This window comes from Lynx canadensis, chromosome C1 (genome assembly GCF_007474595.2).
Source record: "Lynx canadensis isolate LIC74 chromosome C1, mLynCan4.pri.v2, whole genome shotgun sequence".
Taxonomy (NCBI): Eukaryota; Metazoa; Chordata; class Mammalia; order Carnivora; family Felidae; genus Lynx; species Lynx canadensis.
The window spans coordinates 75,421,400-75,439,539 of NC_044310.1; the positions used below are offsets into that span (position 1 = coordinate 75,421,400).

The 18,140-nt window shown below is 42.6% G+C and overlaps 1 protein-coding gene and 1 long non-coding RNA gene across 3 annotated transcripts in view; one reads left to right on the forward strand and one right to left on the reverse strand.

The window, feature by feature from the left end:
* The window catches only part of LRRC8B (leucine rich repeat containing 8 VRAC subunit B), a 37,566-nt gene extending 23,684 nt beyond the window's left edge, over positions 1-13,882 (forward strand). The window contains exon 7 of the mRNA XM_032594335.1: positions 13,644-13,882. Within this exon, the coding sequence (XP_032450226.1) occupies positions 13,644-13,675 (32 nt within the window). The 3' untranslated portion in view covers positions 13,676-13,882. The remainder of the gene's footprint in view (positions 1-13,643) is intronic.
* LOC115520683 lies at positions 205-9,097 on the reverse strand. Of its 2 annotated transcripts, XR_003970839.1 has the most exons (3): positions 8,939-9,097; positions 6,325-6,464; positions 205-354 (listed from the first exon to the last, which is right to left on the reverse strand). It is a non-coding gene; the product is annotated as an uncharacterized LOC115520683 (long non-coding RNA). The 2 variants fall into 2 exon arrangements; XR_003970838.1 differs by lacking the exon at positions 6,325-6,464 and having other exon boundaries at positions 8,939-9,065.
* Positions 13,883-18,140: the final 4,258 nt, after the last annotated feature.

Here is an 18,140-nt window from a genome sequence, read left to right on the forward strand (position 1 = left end):
TGAGAAGTACACTTGGAGGGTGGCATGGGGGACATGAAATTCCTGAGTCTCTCCCCTGCAGTTTTTACCTTGAAGCTTAGGCATTCTTTCATCTCCCTCCCCAATTCCCCACTACTTACTTATTTGCACACTTGTTTTAACTGACTTCCTGTTTGGGTATTTATCACCTCGCCCATAAATTCATCAATATAAATGTCCTTGGTGTACACTCCACACTCTATGATTTATTCTTAAATATTTTTAGGCAGGGTGTGCATTGTGCTTGGCAGAATTCCTTCTTGGCTTGATTTTTACTTCCTGTCCCAGCTTGCTCGAGTCTTACTCCATCTTGTTTTCTCTCAACAACGGTGAGCCCTAAAAAAAAAAAAAAAAAAACAAAACTGTGGTGAACCCTGAGAAAGTGCTTGCCTTTGGCCCTTGCATAGAAAAGGACAGGGTGCTTAGGGCATGTCCTCCTCAGGGTCTCCTAAAAATTCATGTATTCTCTAAAATCTCTTCTTGTGTATCATCAAAGCCTTTTTTATTTGCTAATAATTTTTATATTAAATGTAAAGCATATAAATATTTTCTATTGTATAATCTTGGATTCAAAATCTGTGAGAATAATTTTTGTAAGGTACAGAGAACACATGCATTTCTTTAAGAATTTACTATTAATGTGCTTGGTTTGGGCTACTTACACGTCTCCTACTCGTGTGCATTCTGCTCCAGAATGTTTTTGTACTCTGCAACTCATTACTTTTGGATAACAAAAGCCTTGTGTTTCATGCCCTAAAATATTTGGGGGGTTTCCTTATAAGAGGATGGCCACATCATCTACCTCTCTCTTCCCTAGTTGCTGTGCTATTGTACGGGTACAATTCTTAATTACTTCAAAAACTGTGATGGAGGGGAGAGGTACAGATTTGACTCCTTAAAACTGACTTCAAAACACTTGGAGAAATTACGACTTAAAGCAAAATACTTTTCTTCTCCAGCTGCATGATCTCTAGATATGATTATAATGTAAAACACTCGGCCTCTATTCAGTATTTAAGAAGAACTCTCAGAGCTCACAAAGAAGTAGATCCATTTAACTGAAATTCATCTCATGCCTTTGTCTGACTTTCCTGGAATACATTTTGCTCTTTTTTTTTTATAAAGAGCTTTGTGTTTAGCCTTTTATTATCATGCATATTGTAAAATGAATAAAATCAAGTGACTCATTTTTGGGAAAATGTACAGTTTTACTGTGTTTTTCTCCAGCGGGTCTAGGCATGATGATGCCTGTCTCATTTGGGGTGTTAATGATGAAGTAACCTACTAACTGCACCCAGACAAAACTGGAAAACACTATGGATAAAGAGTACTGTAAACATAGAACTGTGATGTATGGTATGTTGTGTCTTGCTTTGCCTGTTCCAGGAAGATGAAGATGAGTCTTGAAATTGTAGCAAAATCTGCAGCCCCCCTCACCCGCCACACACCCCTGAACTGCAGCTCAGAAAAAAGAATTGTCTGCATCAAATGTAATTTGAATAATATTATATAAATCTATTAACGCCAGAAGCTGCCTAAAAGGTTATTTTTATTCTGAACGAGACAGAGCAGTGTAAAAATGTTAATTCCTACCAAAACTTGCCTTTAGTCAGAACATTCAAGTTCTCAGGGACCCAGGCCTAACTGACGAAACTTTCTTTTATCTAGGACTTTAGAAAACAGATTCTGACTGTATCTAGGGTTTTTTGTTTTCTTTTTTTTAACGTAAGTTAATGGCCATTTTAATGTTTCACACTAAAATTGTCAGGCGTACTAATTCCAAAGTTGGATAGGATTTATCTTAAGTTTTGGCTGTGAATATGATACACGAAGAGGTATCTAAATGGTTTTGGCCATATAATTAGCCATAATATGAAAAATCCCACCCTCCTCCATAAAGAAGAGTTTTCGAAGCAAATTTCAGATTGGCTATCATTCTCACAAACTACATATAACTTCTCCTGCAAAAGTCATTGACTAAATCTTCCTCATCGCTTCTTTCAATTTCTGGAAGCACATTACTATCAGGGTCAATGATAAATATTGTAAGCTGCTTTCCAAACACTGGGGTACAGTTACTGGTGCACGCTTTGTTGTTTGATGCCATAGTTTTTAGATTTCTGTTTAATCCTACATACCAGTGTTGAGGTAGCTTTTCAATTCACACAGCACTGATGGAATGAACTGTGAGGCCACCACTTGACACATGAGGACGTGGTGTTTGATGTCACCTTTACTGCACTGTTGGAACAGGTGTTCATTTTGCAAGTGTTCAAATTCATTTCAGAGACTTTTCAATGAGGAAAATGCAGTTTGTCCCATTATGAGACTTTAGTTGGCATTTGACTTCCAAGAATGCACAGTGCATGTTCCAAAAAGTCAATGTGGATGTTATTCAGAACAAAGTTGATGGCTTATGCTAGCAATGGCATAGGTTCGTTTTATTTACAGACCTACCCAGACGCACATAGCTAAGCTTGTGCACACATAGGGACACACACACCAGAGCAGTTTTGAGCACTCCTGGTGAGGTATAGTGTTCTTTCCCTAACCTACATAAGTATATGTCTGTGTGGCACATAGATGTGTGTTTTCATTCTTCATCCTCAGTCTTAATTTTTCTCCCGGGATGTCACCGTATTTCACTGTCCCTTAACAAATGTTTGTGTTAAACAGGGTAAGTAGAGATCCGTAGGCTCTCAGCACTGTGGCGTAGCTCCAGTTTGTGTGGTAAGCTTACCACTGTGCTGTGGTAAGCTGCAGTGAGTTATCTGCGTAATTTTATTGTTTGAGAGTGACAATATTTGTTTCTGTTCTTCATGTGTTTCATGATGTAAATTTTGTATGTTTAAAATATTGCATACTGACGGGTTCAGAAACCATTAAAATAATCAAACAGTTATTCTGTGGATTTATAGCTTTATTTCCTTGTATTTCCAATAAAACCCTCCTTCCATCTTTACATTTTCTCTTCGTATTGTCCTAACTGCATAGGTATGTTGTTGTCCTTCTCCACTCACTCACCTCCTTAAATTTGGTCAGCACTTGTACATAACAGAATATATTTGTGCTAGAGAACTTGGAGTCGTACTTGAGCATGTATTTATTTGGGGGGAAGCCAAGGCCTATAATGATGCCTAATATAGAAGCCCCACTTTACCCATCCCTGCAGTATTTAGAGCTGATTCAATCAGTGATCTCTCATGCCTACCAAAAGCATGAGAATATAACTGTAAGTCCACTTGGTTTCCCAGAACTGTATATTGCATCAAAATCTGTGTTTATTTCTTTCTGGAAACAAGAGGAAGGCCGGTGGGAGGGGGAGGAGCTATTTTGTATCCTCACTTGAATTATGAAGACATTATATACATGAAATGGGATAAACTGATGACTGTTGGAAATGCCCTGGATATAATTATATCTTACGTTCAGTCGAATGTGAAAGCAGTGAAAACCTGCGGTCCTATTTAATTGGTTTCCTCTTGTTCCTGATCCATCACTTCTACATCCACTGGGAACTATCTCCTCAGTACCTTTGGTAATGGACTACGTTCTCTTCAACTTTTTATATATATATATATATATATATATATATATGAACAATTTCATCAACACTAAAGCATTAATGCAGAATATATGAGTTAACGTACTGAGTTGAGATGGGTTCCAGTTGACCTTCATTCATATTTCAGCTTTGCATTTGACTTGTAGAATACCCCACTGCTGAGAAAAACAATTATGAATGTCTCCTGCATGTTATATATTATCTCTAACAGAGATGGTGCAATTTAAAAAAATACAAAGGGGCGTAGAATTAGAATGGGTATGTTTGTGCATATGTGTTGTGTATAAGCCTAAATATTTATGTTTGAAATATTTTTAAAGCTCTTCAAATGTTTCACTCTGAGTGAAATAACGGGCCAATCTCGGGTGGAAACATTTGCTTAGGTTAGCTTCACGGTGAAAGCTAGCATTTATTATTTTATCTTTGTCACATATTTTCTCAAACACGTACGTGCTCGGGTTTTGCTTCTGGTAATGAATTATTAGAAAATATAAGGTCATGTTGTGAGTTGAATGTTTTTGGCCCTCAGGTTTACCATGTAGTAAATCTGCATTTTGGTGGTGAATCCCTTTGCCTGAGATTCAGTGGTTTTTGGTAAACTTTCCTGTTTTAAAGTAGCTTTTGTGTAAAGTAAAGATCCCGTTTTTATAACAAATGGCAAATAAAAAGAGATTAAATGTTGGAAGAAGTTCACTGTACTAATTTATCCCTGTGCAGCTGTACTGTTATATTGTTCACCAGGTGATGGATTTTAGATTTACGTGTGAATCTCCTAACAAGAGTAGGAGTTTTCAAAATATGCTACAACACTCACAAAATAACAAGCCCCTGAAAAGAGCCGGATTGATTCTAGAATATAATATGTTGGGGCAGGAAGCAGGGAGGGGTGAAATCTGTCACAATCCTAAATAGGTCCCTCTTTCCAGTGGTGCTCATCCTTGGGGACCCATGCCCACAAAGCAATCCAGGTCTCCCCCTCTCAGCTCTCATTTCTCCATTTACTGTTAGTTTAGTACTAACGCTGAACAGTGGACCAGAAAAATAAAAAGTAGAGAACTGCGAGGTGAAATTTTGAGATTTAGTAAAAGAGGAAAAATGGAATTCTTGGGTAGAATAAGCACATGATAGTTTGACCTTTTGGATACAAGACTTTCTGTCTCTCTTTCTCTCAAACTCCTACCTGCCGCCCCCGGCCCACCCACCCTACGCACACACTTTCAGGAACACATTAGATGCCTGATAAAAGTCTTTCCTCTGCTGGAAGACAGAACTCGACATATACTGAACAGATTATGAAGGAAAATGACTGCTGAAACCAGATGGCCACATTTTTCCCTGGAAATGAAGTACTTCAAGGGAGGCATTCACCCACCTGGAAGCGCTTGAGGAATGGGAGAGACACGGAGGAGAGGAAGCCAGTGTGTGATGTAAGGCATCAGCAGGCATTCAGGGACTGCTAGGAGCCTTGGGACACTGGGGTCCTGTGCTGACAGCCTACTGGGCACTGACCAGGCCCCCCAAGCATGCTTAAGTGTGGCTTCACATTCTCTGGCATTCCCTTCCACACTACAGAGTGGTTTTTCCAGAATGCAGTGAAGGCCTGATGGCACGGGAGAGGCTGCGCCCACCCATGCCTTTGTGGGCTCTCTCCCCTTCTCCTGAGAGCTGCAGGCTCAGTCCCTCTCCTCTCTGAGGTCTAGAGAAAAGCGGTTTCTCCAAAGGCACAGCGTTGCACCTTGAATTCAAGCCCCATGTTTACAGAAGAAAACAGATCTGTAAGCCAAAGGAGGATCAGAAAAAAAAGTCATTTTTAAAAAAGACGTAGTCTTTTTTAAATAACAAACCTCTTTTCGTCCTGTGTGGTCTCATCATCCTCTAGACTAGAATTAAGAGTCTTCCCTCCTAAATACCAATGATTCTAGAGAACTGCCTGTGTGCTACTCAGAAGCTTTTCAAATTCTTTCTCATAATAAATACCTTAAATTTTGTATGCCTTTTTACACATGCCTATTGTTTGTTTGTGTAGGGCTTGACCCACACCATTTTTTACTCTCTGCCTCCCTCTGCCGCTGAGATGAGAATAAATCAAATAACTTCAAATAGAAGTTGACCAGCATCTACTTCCTCCCCTGTTACTCCATTTCTCCTTGCCTTGCCTTGATCAAATGCAGCCCCCAAGATCTTGAGAATTCCATGGCCCCCCACTGAAGCTCAGTGACTCCATTTCAAATGAGATGTGCTCAGAAAGCCTCATGTAGCACAGGGCAGGTAAGAATTTGGCACCCCCTTTAAAAATATGCTTTGAGTATTTATATAATATGCATTTGGTAGAGATAGGGGACTTGGTCTCCTATTAATAAAAATCATGAACTTTTGGTTCAACTGTCTAATTATTCCTTTCTCCCAAAACAAAACTCCCAAGAATGAGCTAGAGACAGCTGGGGGCAGGAGCTATCGGGCAAATGAGAGCTCTCTGCTCATAGCTTTGCTGCTCTGAGTCTCTTCTCCCGGGACTCAGGAGCAGACCAGCCAGCCACTGGGGCTCACCTCTTTGTTCCCTTGGAAGTACAGAAATATCCCCTCTCCTGGCCCCCGTCCTCTCCCTCCCCACCCCTCTCTGCTTGTGCTATTTAGCATTTTCCTAATTACGTCCTCCCAAGTTCCATATCCTCACCCGTTACTAAATCCCATCTTTGAGAGTATTAAGTCATACTAAGGATGATGTTTTAGCTTGTACTCACCAAAATAAATCCCTTTCACTTATCAAGATGCTTCCTTCCTAGAATGGGGTTTCTTGTCACAATTTCAAATTCCAAATAAGAGACTTCTTCAATATACTGAATGGCAGTAGGACCAATTTGCATCCCTTAGGCTGGTGAACCTAAAGAATTACAAATGGAAACCTGAGTTGACTGGTCCCCTAATTCTAATTATTTCAATGACATTTGACGGTCCATGTAAATTAGTGCCCCAGGCAAATATTTAAACCCCAGGAAGACCGAATGCCACCCCTGTGAGGGGAGCCTCCTTCTAGTCTTTGCCTGAACTGGACTGGGATTCCCATCCTTGTCTTAGTGTCTCAGTAGTGCTTCCCAGAGAAACTACTTAGATCATTATGGAGGGAAGAGAACAGTTCTGTAACCCTCGTCATAATAGAGCCAGTATCCGGCAATTGATCTGTGAAAAGGGAAAGGCTGAAGAAGTAGCCAAGTGAAGGGAGAATTGATTAAGTCTGCTTGAAGAGGCTTGAGGAAAATTTACCGGGCTTGTGATACCTGGGCAGAATGATCCATCAGGAGCCTCATTCATGATTTCAAATTGAGATAAGATAAAAATCTAATCATTTGTCCCTGATCCTTCAGCTTGGTGCCCATCACCGAAGGGGGAATAGCATAATGGAATACAACAGTAATGTTACTGAACACCTGCCACACGCCAGGTGCTCTACGAGCTTGTTCATGTGCACCGGCTCAATCCAGCCAACAACCTTTTGGTGTGCTATTCCTATTTTACAGATGAGAAAACCAACTTGAAAAGTGTAACATTTGCCAAGGTCTCGTGACTGTTCAGAAGAGAAATCCTATTCAACTCACAGGTCTGCAAAGCCTATTTCTACAGAGGTGGAGGTAAAGAACACTTAACCTCAGCCCCACCTCCTCTCTCCCCACCTTGGAGTTTGAAGACTCACAGAGGACTCCGGTTTTCAGAGCTCACTGGTCTCTTCCCATTGCTTTTAGCCCAGTACCTCCTCCTGCTCCATATCTGTCCTAGTTTGTCCTCTCCTGAGCCAGTGAGTCACTTCCTGTCCATTTTATTTGCTCCCTCATTCCCGAATGCAATCCTAGAATTTTAGAACTTTCCAATTGGAAGGAACCATGTAGACTTTTCTGTAGAGGAAAGCCTAACTGGCTTTTTCAAGATCACAGACCCACCGTCAGAGGGAGCTGGCACCTATCTGCATGTCCCCCTGTTGAATACTCTCTGCACTCGCGCCGGCTGGCTCTCAGAAGCACAGCTAATCTATATTTAACCCAAGAGTGGAAGTGCCAAGATTAGCATGCAGGCCTCCTCCCTAACCCCAGTCCTGTGCATTCCCTAACGAGCCGCATTCATTTCAGCTGCATCTTACGTCTCAAGAACAATCCCTCCTGTGCACAGTGCATTACTGGACGCAAAGCACTTTAGGCTCCTGTCCCCATTTCACTTACAAGAAAACGAGGCTCTGAAAGAGACATCCTCAAGCGTTACCATTATTGAGCATCTGCCAGAGACTTCGTAAACTTTAAGGCTTAAAACATATTAAGGCAGGCATTATCTCCATTTATAGAAAAAGAAATCGGTCCAGGCAAGTCAAACAACTTATGTCATATATGAGGCTGTATGGTTGGTGGCAGAGCCAGGTTTTGAACTGGGGACTCTGTGGCACTAAATCTCCACTTCTTGTATCGTGCACACTGTGAAGGTCCTATGGCAAGTAAGTGATGGGGTTGCGAGGACAGCTGAGGAGTTCGGCATCTCATACGGTTTTCTGCCCTTTATGATGTGCAGACTCTGAATATTCTGGGAAAAAGATAATCTGCACACAGACACACACATATGCACAAACACAGTTTTAAACACCCTTTGGTGTAAATACAAAATTTCATCCAAAGGGCTAATGTATTTTTAAACTTGATGGGGTTTTTTGAAAATGCAGTTTTTATTTAAATGTCCTAACCTAAACTATGGTACCATTCTGAATTTTGAATCCTGTGGGAGATGTTGGATAAAGACCCTCATCTTGTTAAAAAAAAGAAAAGAGTTGTTAACATTTTGGTTTTCGTTTCGAGGTACAGATGAGGCTCGAAGCGAGTTTGGGTTTTACTACAGAACTGCAGTTTAGCTCCCTGAGAGTCCTGATTTATGATAGGGAAATGCTGGCAGGCATTTTAGACTTGCAAAAAGACTACAAATCACAGTTCAGGCTAAATTCGTTCTAAATTCATTCTGCTGATTTAGACATTTGGAGGAGCGGGTTCTGCTGCCCTTACTGAATTCGTGCCATGATCCAGATAAAAAGCTGTGTTCCTCACCCCAAGCTGATGGTGTGTCCCTCCCCAGCTTTGCCTTTTGGCTGAATGCGCTGCTAAGCATGGAAAAAGCCTGAACCCAAGTGAAGAACCCACTCCTTGAAGCACAGATTTCCTTGGCATTTGCTTCTTCAAAATGCCTGCCTTTTAAGGCAAGTGGCACGTCAGGCCCACTGTGAGTCACCCGGACCAGCTGTCTCCATACACACAGTGGGACTGCAGCTCTTGGATGCTGCCTGTGCCCCATCCACCATGGAGCTCTGCTGAGGAAGGGAACATGACTTACCAAATAACTTTGTGCAATCGCATTCGTTGTCTTTCTATTCTTCTAGAAGATGAAAGAAATTGGCCCTCTTCCCTTTTTCTTCTGGTGGTGAGTCTAATTCCTCCAGCTTAGAAAAGAGTGCCCATAGAGAATTTTTTTGCAAGGCTGGAAATGAGCCAGATGGCTTGGGTGCTGCCTTGGATAAGCAGCAAAGGCCCTGGCTAAGCCCGTGACTAGAAGGCCTGCAGGAAATTAACATGCATCTCTTGCAGTGGGAGCCGTGACTCAGGGAATTTAGTGGTGCTCAGGATGCTAGAGGCCAGCTCCTCAGGGGAAAGAGTATGGGGTCCTTGTGACTTCTGGAATTCAGCATCTACCCTTGCCATGTCATTTCCAGCATGATCTGCATATGTCAGCATGCTCAAGGGCGGGCCTACCTGAGCCTAATGGGAGGGTGAACTGAGGTGTTCTCTAGGGTGCCTGCAATTCTAATATTCTCATCTACATAAAATGCTCAGTGAGTGGGCTGATGTTAAGTCATTTTCTTAAGAGTTCGAGCACATCATACATTTATTTTTGAGCTTTTGAAACGACTCAGTTTTATGACTTTTTCTCACCAAAGAACCTAAAGCATAATGGCAAGTGGAGGAGGATGGGATTATTTTCCAGGGCTGTTCTGCCACGCCTCCACATCAGGAGAGCTGGGTGTATGATGAAGAGGAACTATCTAGGTCAGGGCAGATGGGACATTCCCATGAGGGCCTTCATCGTGCTCAGGTTACAGATCCCAATAATGAGAAATGTCCTGAGGTTGTGCAGGTAAAAAGGTGACCCGTGAGGTTCTTGACCCTCTTGGGCTTTAACACCAAAGCTTGCAATCTGAAGCTGATCCATCACCGCTGACATTGAGCCCAGAGTTTGACTTGGGGCTGATGGATGCCTCCAAGTTTTCAGTTCTCAGGTTTCTGTTGCTTGGGGCTCTGGGTCTAAGTGTCTGAGCGGCAAACAGGCTTCCAGTGGGAGAGACACACACACCCCAGTCTTAGGTGGACTGAGACATGTCCGCTTCTTCCTGCACTTAGGGTACAAATCCAGCTGGGTGCCAGCTGCCATGGCAGACTGTGTGCCCTTCAGGCTCACCTGACACATGGTGAGCTGCCCTGGAGCTGTGTGCTGTGCACCTCCTCTGTGCCCTGGTGCCCAGCCCTACACTCGGGCTCTCTTGTGTCTAGAAGACGAGAAAGCAAGATCTTTGCCCTACACAGAGCCAGACTGTGTGCCAGCCGCTGGGAAGGCACTCAGCTCCGCCCTTCAGGTGGGATTGGAGTCTCATCTCTACCAGTAACACTTGAATAGCCTTACCTCTCTGAGCCTCAGTTTCCTCTTCTATAAAATTTACACTCTATCCTACAGATATTAAGTGTTTGCTTCTAACCAGCTGCTGCCTTAGATATTGAGGATACAGTGAGATGACGGGGATGAGACAAACAGGGCCCCACCCTCGCGGCAATACGGTTTTAGGAGGATTCCATGAGGTTGTATAAAATGCTTAGCATCTTGTCTGACCCTGGTGGTACTCACTACTGGTTAGCTCTAATGTGGTAGAAAATCTTTTAAAACTTGCCCTTTCCCACCTCAGTCTCGCATATGTATTTCTCTTTGCCTAGAAGTTTCTTCCTTTCTCCCTTTGCCTAGTTAACTCCTGTTCATGCAGTTCTTGGGGTAAACGGTCACTTCCTCAGTGTAGTACCTCCCTGACCAGGTCCCCGTTCAGGTTCCCCTGTCGTGCGTTCTCATGGCAACTGGCACTCTGCTTTGAAGTATCCGTCACTTTGGTAACTACTATTTGTTTAATGTCCGTGTGCCTGACTAGGTTGTAAAACTGGTGTGGACAGCATCCATATCCACTGGAAGTCTCAGCTCCCAGCTTTGAGATTTTCCATAAGTATCTTCCCATCCAACTGGCTGCCATGTGAAGGCGATGTTCTCTTCCAAGTGAGAAAAGGATGCTGGACCAGAAAAAGGAGAATCAGGCCCACCAGGAGCACTGGGGCCCTTTATTTCCTCCCTCTTTTTTCTGGCCTCATATGAAGGGGAGGGACAGCCAAGAGATGGCTGAAAAAACAGGCCAGGCCCTTGGGCAGCACCTACATCTCCCTGGAGGCAATCAGGTAGCCAAGTCACAGTGCAGAGGATGGCATGCAGGGTTGTCCATTGGTAACAAGACTTACCCATCACCACTCAGAGCGCTGCCGAGAGCAGGGCAGTCTCCTTCATACCACAGTCACACCCTTACCTGCCCTCCCATAGCCGGGCAGTGTGATTTAAAGGAAAAGGCCTATCTCTTGTAAATAATAGAAGAATCTTGAAAAAATGAAATCCAATGCCACATGGCCAGAATGGCAGTCACAGAAATGTAACCGTGTTGACTTTTCACTCTCATGCAGCATGGAAGGTGCCCCCAGCCTCAGTACAGCAAACACTGTCATTTGCATGTGATTCAGTGCAAATGTTAATGTTCTTGCCCTTTGGGGCCCTGTGGGACTTAACAAAGCAGTGATGTGACCCGACCCCAATGTTTTTTTGTGGCTTTTTGGCCAGCATCCAAATCCTCTGGGCAGTGCTGGACTTCCCACATGCATTCCAGCAAGCCCACCATATGGAACTGCATGGCAGTCCTCTTTGCCAGGCATTTCTAAACTTCCATGTCTTTGTCCATGCTGTTCTTTCAGTCGGAAGTTCCTTCCTTCCATAGAAATATGGAATATTATGTATTATCTCTCTACCTGTCATCTATCTGTGTATCGGTCAAACCTCCATTCATGCTTTAAGACTAAGATGAAGTATCATTTTGTCTCCAACACCTTCTCTGACCACCTTCCTTCTCCAAAGTTGGAGTTAGGTGCTTTTATTCTTAATAACTATGTAGTGGAGCTTATTTATAGATTTCCTCCTCACTAAACTGATGACCAAAACCACATCTTGCTCATTTTTTTATGCCCTTTCAACCAGCAGAGTGCCCGGCATGTTGCAGAGGGAGAATGAGTAAAAGGCAGAAAGCCAGACATTGGCAGACTATGTCATGGGGCCACTGGGTCAGCCAGAATGCCTAACAGCAAGTGTATGTGCCAGAAACTACAAGGGGGAACCTTTGTGGACAGACCATGAAAATGAAGAGGAATCATTCAAGGCTCGAGGGCAAAGAAATAGCAGGAGGGAGTAGAACTGTGGGTACATTACCTGAAGGTATAATAGGTATGGTGAAATTAAAGCATGAACATCTTGTGCCCATTCTACAGATGGGAAAACTAAGGCTCAAGGAAGTTAGATGTCTTACCAAAGCACACAGAGCTAGTAAGCAAAGGAATCGGCTTCAGCACACCTGACTTCAGAGTTTGTGCTCTTAGATGCTATGCAAAAACACAACCAAATCTGCAAACACTACCTTGAACTTTTGTCCATCAGGACTTTGGGGAATGCTCTCTCAGCTGTGTTAAGTTAGACTCCAGAATGTAACTAACCCTCTCCGGGTACACTTTGGTTTCCTCCTCAATAAAATGAAAGACATTGAGCTAGGTGATCGTAAGGCCAATTTCAGTCTGCTCTGATTCTCCATAGAATCCAACGGACTTTCTCACCTGGAAATCAGCTTGGCCAAAATGCAAGCGCATTGGTGTATTGGCCCTAAAAACCTTCTTGTGGGCTGCAATCATGATCCCATAATACAACAAGCCTGTGAAATATTATCTTAAGGGTCTAACTATTCTTCCCAAATAGGCCTTTAAAATATACCCAGGCAACAACGTAACTGACAGAGAGTATCTTTATCTGAATAGTCATACCTAAGTCCAAGTTTCCACTCCCTCTCCACGGCCTTAGGGACTTCATTCTACCTGTAATTCTGTATCATACTGAAATCAAGTCCAGCAGCAGTCCCCAAACCTGTGACCCTCCCCCCCCCCCACACACACACACACACATCAATCTCAACCGGACATATGTGTAGTTCTCGGACTTCAGGCTGAATCTGAGGGTAGAACACATCTCAAAATGTGTGTGTGGTTCAGAATGACCTCTGACATGAAAAGTTCCCACCCACAGCACTGAATAACATCCTGTTATTTTCCTCAAATCTATGCAGTAACTCCTTTGATTGGGCTTTCATTTGGAATAATCTGTCCAATGCCATTTTTCGGAAACATGCAGAACAAGATACAATCTCATTATGGTCAGCTACATAGAGTGGACCTTTCAGAGCATAAAGAAACATCTGTCCTCCATCTGCAGTGCCTAGAAAATAGGGCTTTCAATAGAGTACATTGTAGGATGCTAGTGCTTCTAAAAGGGCAAGAAATCCATTTCTACTAAGATCTCAATAAGTATGTCTGACAGAAGATTTTCATCTTACATACCAAAGAGCATTTTCCAAAGAGCATTTCTCATCTGCAAAATGGGAAAGAGTTTTTCCAGAGAGCATTTCAAAGAGCAGAAGCTTTAAGAACATAATCTCTAGATTCAGCCAGACCCAGTTCAAATACTTGTTCTGCCACATAGTAGCTGTATGATCTGGAAAAGTGGCTTAAACCTGACAATTGTAAGTTTTTTCAGGGATGTAAACTAGAGAAAGTAATAATACCTACCCTAGGAGATAATGTTTTCAAAGAGACTGGCTCGAAATAAACATCAGTTCTTGTTTCTGCTTTGTTACCACTGTTGTTCATACCAGGGGCGGAATGGCCTGGTTCCTGCTGCAGCTGAAAGAACACGGGATTTGAAATGAGAAGCCCTGAATTTGCACTCCACTGCTGCCACTTACTAGATGTGTGACCTTGGGGAAATCACTGAATCTTTCTCAACTCAGCTTCCTCATCTGTAAAACAGGGAGACTAGGTAACTCACCTGTAACAATCATGAGGTGCAAATGAAGTGATTTATGTGCATGTACTTGGCCAGCTGCTGAACTCTGTGTGTATGGACTTATTTGTTATTGGTAGTATTATGAACTGAATGTTTGTGCCCCCCCCCCCCGTGCAAATGTGGAAACTCTAACCTCCAATGTGATGGTATTAGGAGGTGGGGACAAGCAAGGTCGTTAGGTGAGGTCACGAGGGTGGAGCCCCCATGATGGGATCAGTGTCCTTATAGGAAGAGGAAGAGGGGAGCCTGACTGACTCAGTTGGAGGAGTCTGTGACCCTTGATGTCGGGGTTGTGAGTTCAAGTCCCACGCTGGATGTAGAGATTACTTAAATAAATAAAAACTTGAAAAAGAACGAGAGGAAGAGTCCAGAGTGCTCTCTCTGCGTGTCTTGTGATGGCAAGAAGTCAGCTGTCTATAAGCCAGGAAGAGAGCCCTCACCAAGAACTAAATTGGTGATACCTTGATCTTGGGCTGCCAGCCTCTTGAATTGTGAGAAATGTGTATTGTTTAAGCCACTCAGTCTATGGTATTCTGTTAAAGCAGCCCAAACTGATTGTGACAATAACACTACCAGAACCGAAGAACATATCTAGTTTTGTTTTGTTTTGTTTTGTTTTCTCAGGAATTTTGATTTACAGAAATCTTAGTTGTATGCTCAAGTGATTCCAACTGACTTCCACTTAGCCACAAAAGTGAGGATTCTGGGGATGGACTAAGGCATAAAAGTAGAAGGTCTGCTTTCCCAACAAAATGTCACCATCTCTGTGTGTTTGTCTTAGACCTGACCCCTGTGAACATTTAAAATGTGGCCTGGAGGGGCGCCTGGGTGGCGCAGTCGGTTGAGCGTCCGACTTCAGCCAGGTCACGATCTCGCGGTCCGTGAGTTCGAGCCCCGCGTCGGGCTCTGGGCTGATGGCTCAGAGCCTGGAGCCTGCTTCCGATTCTGTGTCTCCCTCTCTCTGCCCCTCCCCCGTTCATGCTCTGTCTCTCTCTGTCCCAAAAATAAATAAACGTTGAAAAAACAACAACAACAACAAAAAATTAAAATGTGGCCTGGTAAAGAGCCCACGTGTCTGAAGAGGTGCTGAGACAGAGAAGGGTTGTCGTCTGTGGTTTCTGCTATTGGGTTTGGTTTTGAGGTTGTAATTGTTCATTTTTTGTGGGGTTTTGTTTGCTTGTTTGTTTCAGATTTCACCTCCCACCCCTTCCTAGAACATTTAAAACAACTGGCGGTTCAGCCACTCTCCACCCTCCTGGGTACCTGCTCGCCTTTGTCTTTCCAGTAGGGTGGAAGTCACTGGGCTTGGGACTTTGAAATCAGCCAGACTTAAGTTTGAATCTTGCCTCCAAAACTTTCTAGCTGTTTTGCTTTGGACAAGTCACTTGACCTTTCTACATCTCAGTTTTCTCATCTGCAAAATGGGAAAGAATAATAATCATCTCCCCAGGTGGTTGGGAAAATTAAATAAAACAGTACCCTGAAAATTCTTAGAGTCATATCTGACACCGGATAGGTCATCACTTTCCCCTTCCTTTCTCTGAACTCTCTTCTCACCCACTTCTCACTCCTTAATTGACATTTCCCTGGGACCTTTGGTAAGGCAATTGCTAATAGCGTCAATAGCTATGGTGAGCCTGCAAGAGAGTGTCCTGGGGGAACACTTCTAACTTCTAAATTAAAACTCCTGCCCCAAGTCTTTATAAATGCTATGACTTTGGAGTATCTCAGTTAAAACAATATACTCCTATTGAATATATGTGCTAATTGAGTATTTGAAAGCGTGTGTGTGTGTGTGTGTGTGTGTATAAGTCTGGATATTCACAGAAGATCACATGAATCATGTGAACGATGAAATGAAATGGGGTCAGTTATGTCAAGGGGTTTTTTAATTAAGCCAGAAAGTCATTAAGGAGATGGGCCATATGCATGTTTTCATCTGATAAAACCCTGAATTTTTGAACTGGGCCAAAGTGCAAATATTCCAAAGACTTAGCCTGAACACCTGCAACTTCCTACGTAAAAGACTTTGCTTGGTGATAGCCTTAATGACTAGGTATATTCAGCCAAGATTGGTTTTATGCCACCAACACCAATCAAAAAAAATTTTTTTTATTTTGTCAATCAAAAATTTTTCTAAACAATATATGCAGGCATTCCTTTTTGTCTTTTAAATCTTTGGCGGAGGTGGGGGGGGTGGTGAGGGAGGCACTATTTGGGTTGCTTCCCAAATCTGTGTTCCCCTGAATTGTAATTCTGAACCCCAAATAAATGCTTTTGTTTTTATTGTAGCTCAGCCTCTTTTCTTGGTTGGCATTTCTGGTGTCTGAAGAAGTGGGATCTGAGGTAATAGCGTCTCACCTCCTGTGCTGCTGATGTTGGACCAGCAAGGTACCTGCTTGAACCCTCTGTGCTCTGTTGTCTCCCCACAGCCCGAGTGCCTATGGTGAGTCCCTCCCCCACCCCCCCCACCCCCCGCCGGCTCTGAATCTCCCTCGTTGGTTGAGGTTCTAGCCTTTCTTTGGGTGTCTTTTTGGTGCTGGCTCATACAGAGGACTAACACTTCTCTGACCCAATTGTGTGGCGTAGAATTTCTCAGAGGGGAGTCACACATCCCTGTCTGATGCTGGCCAGTACTTGTAGGGGATTAACACTTTCCTGGGAGGATTCTGTTTGGTAAGGCTTCTACAAGCTATTAACGCTCTCCTACCCAGAGTTATCTGGTGAGTACTCCACATTTAAAATTACAACGCTCACAGGGTGCCTGGGTGGCTCAGTGAGTTAGGCGTCCTACTCTGGACGTGATCTCATATCATGATCTCACAGTTGGGTTCCTGAGTGAGAGGCTCCTTGGGCTCTGCTCTGACAGCACAGAGCCTGCTTCAGATTCTCTTTCTCACTCTCTTTCTGCCCCTCCCCTGCTCCTGCTGTCTCTCAAAATAAATATATAAACTTAAAATAAAATAAAATCACAGTGGTCACTTTGGGGATCCTTTGAAATTCTAAAATTAATTTATTTGCGTGTACAACTGGAAAGGGGGTATAAAATCAAGCAAAATAAATGAGAAGCATATTTCAGTTGGTATTTGGAGGGCTCCAAGTAGCCAATCAAATGATTCAAAACTCTCTTCCTTTATGAGAAATGAATCCTGGCTCTCCAAAGACAACTTTGACCTTTCTCAGAGGCTATCCAAACTAGAAAAGCTCTCTGGAGCTCCTGAACCAACCTCTGTCACTACTACTTCTCTGCCTTCTTTCCCCCACCCCCCACCCATATACCCCAATTTAGCTGAGCTTCTCGCCTATAACAACAAGCTTGAAGCCCGCCCCTGAGTCATCCAGTCATTCAAGCACCCTTTGAGATAAAACCTAATGAAGGGGGGTCAGGAACTCCCTCTGTTTCTTATCACCGTTGGACTACAGCTAAATTGTGAGCTATTACTAAAGAATTGCCTAATACCCTTGAAGACCCTCTAGAGTTGGCTAAAAAAATAAATAATAACAATTTGGTCATTAAGATTTATAATCCTGGTTATTCTGATTTCTACCAACGTATTCATATGCTTGTAAGTGAAAGCCATGCTGGGGAAACTTTAACTTAGATAAATTCACCTTAAAGGGACACTTAGAAGAGAGGAATCCAAACCTCTGAGAGACAATAGAATGTGCTCCTTGATTGATGTACAGAAGCTTCTAAAAGACACAAATGGCTTCAAAAACAGTTCTATAAGGATCCTTATAACATACAAATAATACAAAAGTCTTTAGTAAAAGACTTGGGCCATCTATGCCAATAACCCTAACGTTTTTTGTCCATCTGCCAAAACCATAATTTGGATCCAACGATTCTTTTTGAGTTTCATACCTGAGACATGGCTAGAATTCAAAACAAAACAAAAAAATAAGAAGCATAAGGTCTTTGCCTCTGTTTGCTTATATGTATATGTTAGAGATATGTGATATTGTTCTACCTCTGGTTGGTATTGCCAGAATTAGTTTGTAAAAGAGCTCTATTTAATTGGCTTGAGAGAAGTCAAGTGCTTATAAATTAAGTATTCTTAAATTTCTCAGAAGTATAAAAAAAACTAATGCAATTTTTTTTCAAGTTCATATAATCTAAAATAACCTTTGATAAACAAAAGCTAATTCAAGTTTGTTGGTTTAATCCTGTCTTCAGAATTACCGGTGTTAAATATAATGAGATAAACAACTTTTTTTTTTTACCTGGATTTACTAATCAAATAAGCTCATTTATCTCTATGATGCACAATTTGTCAACAGTGGAAAAAAACAAATAACTTAAAAT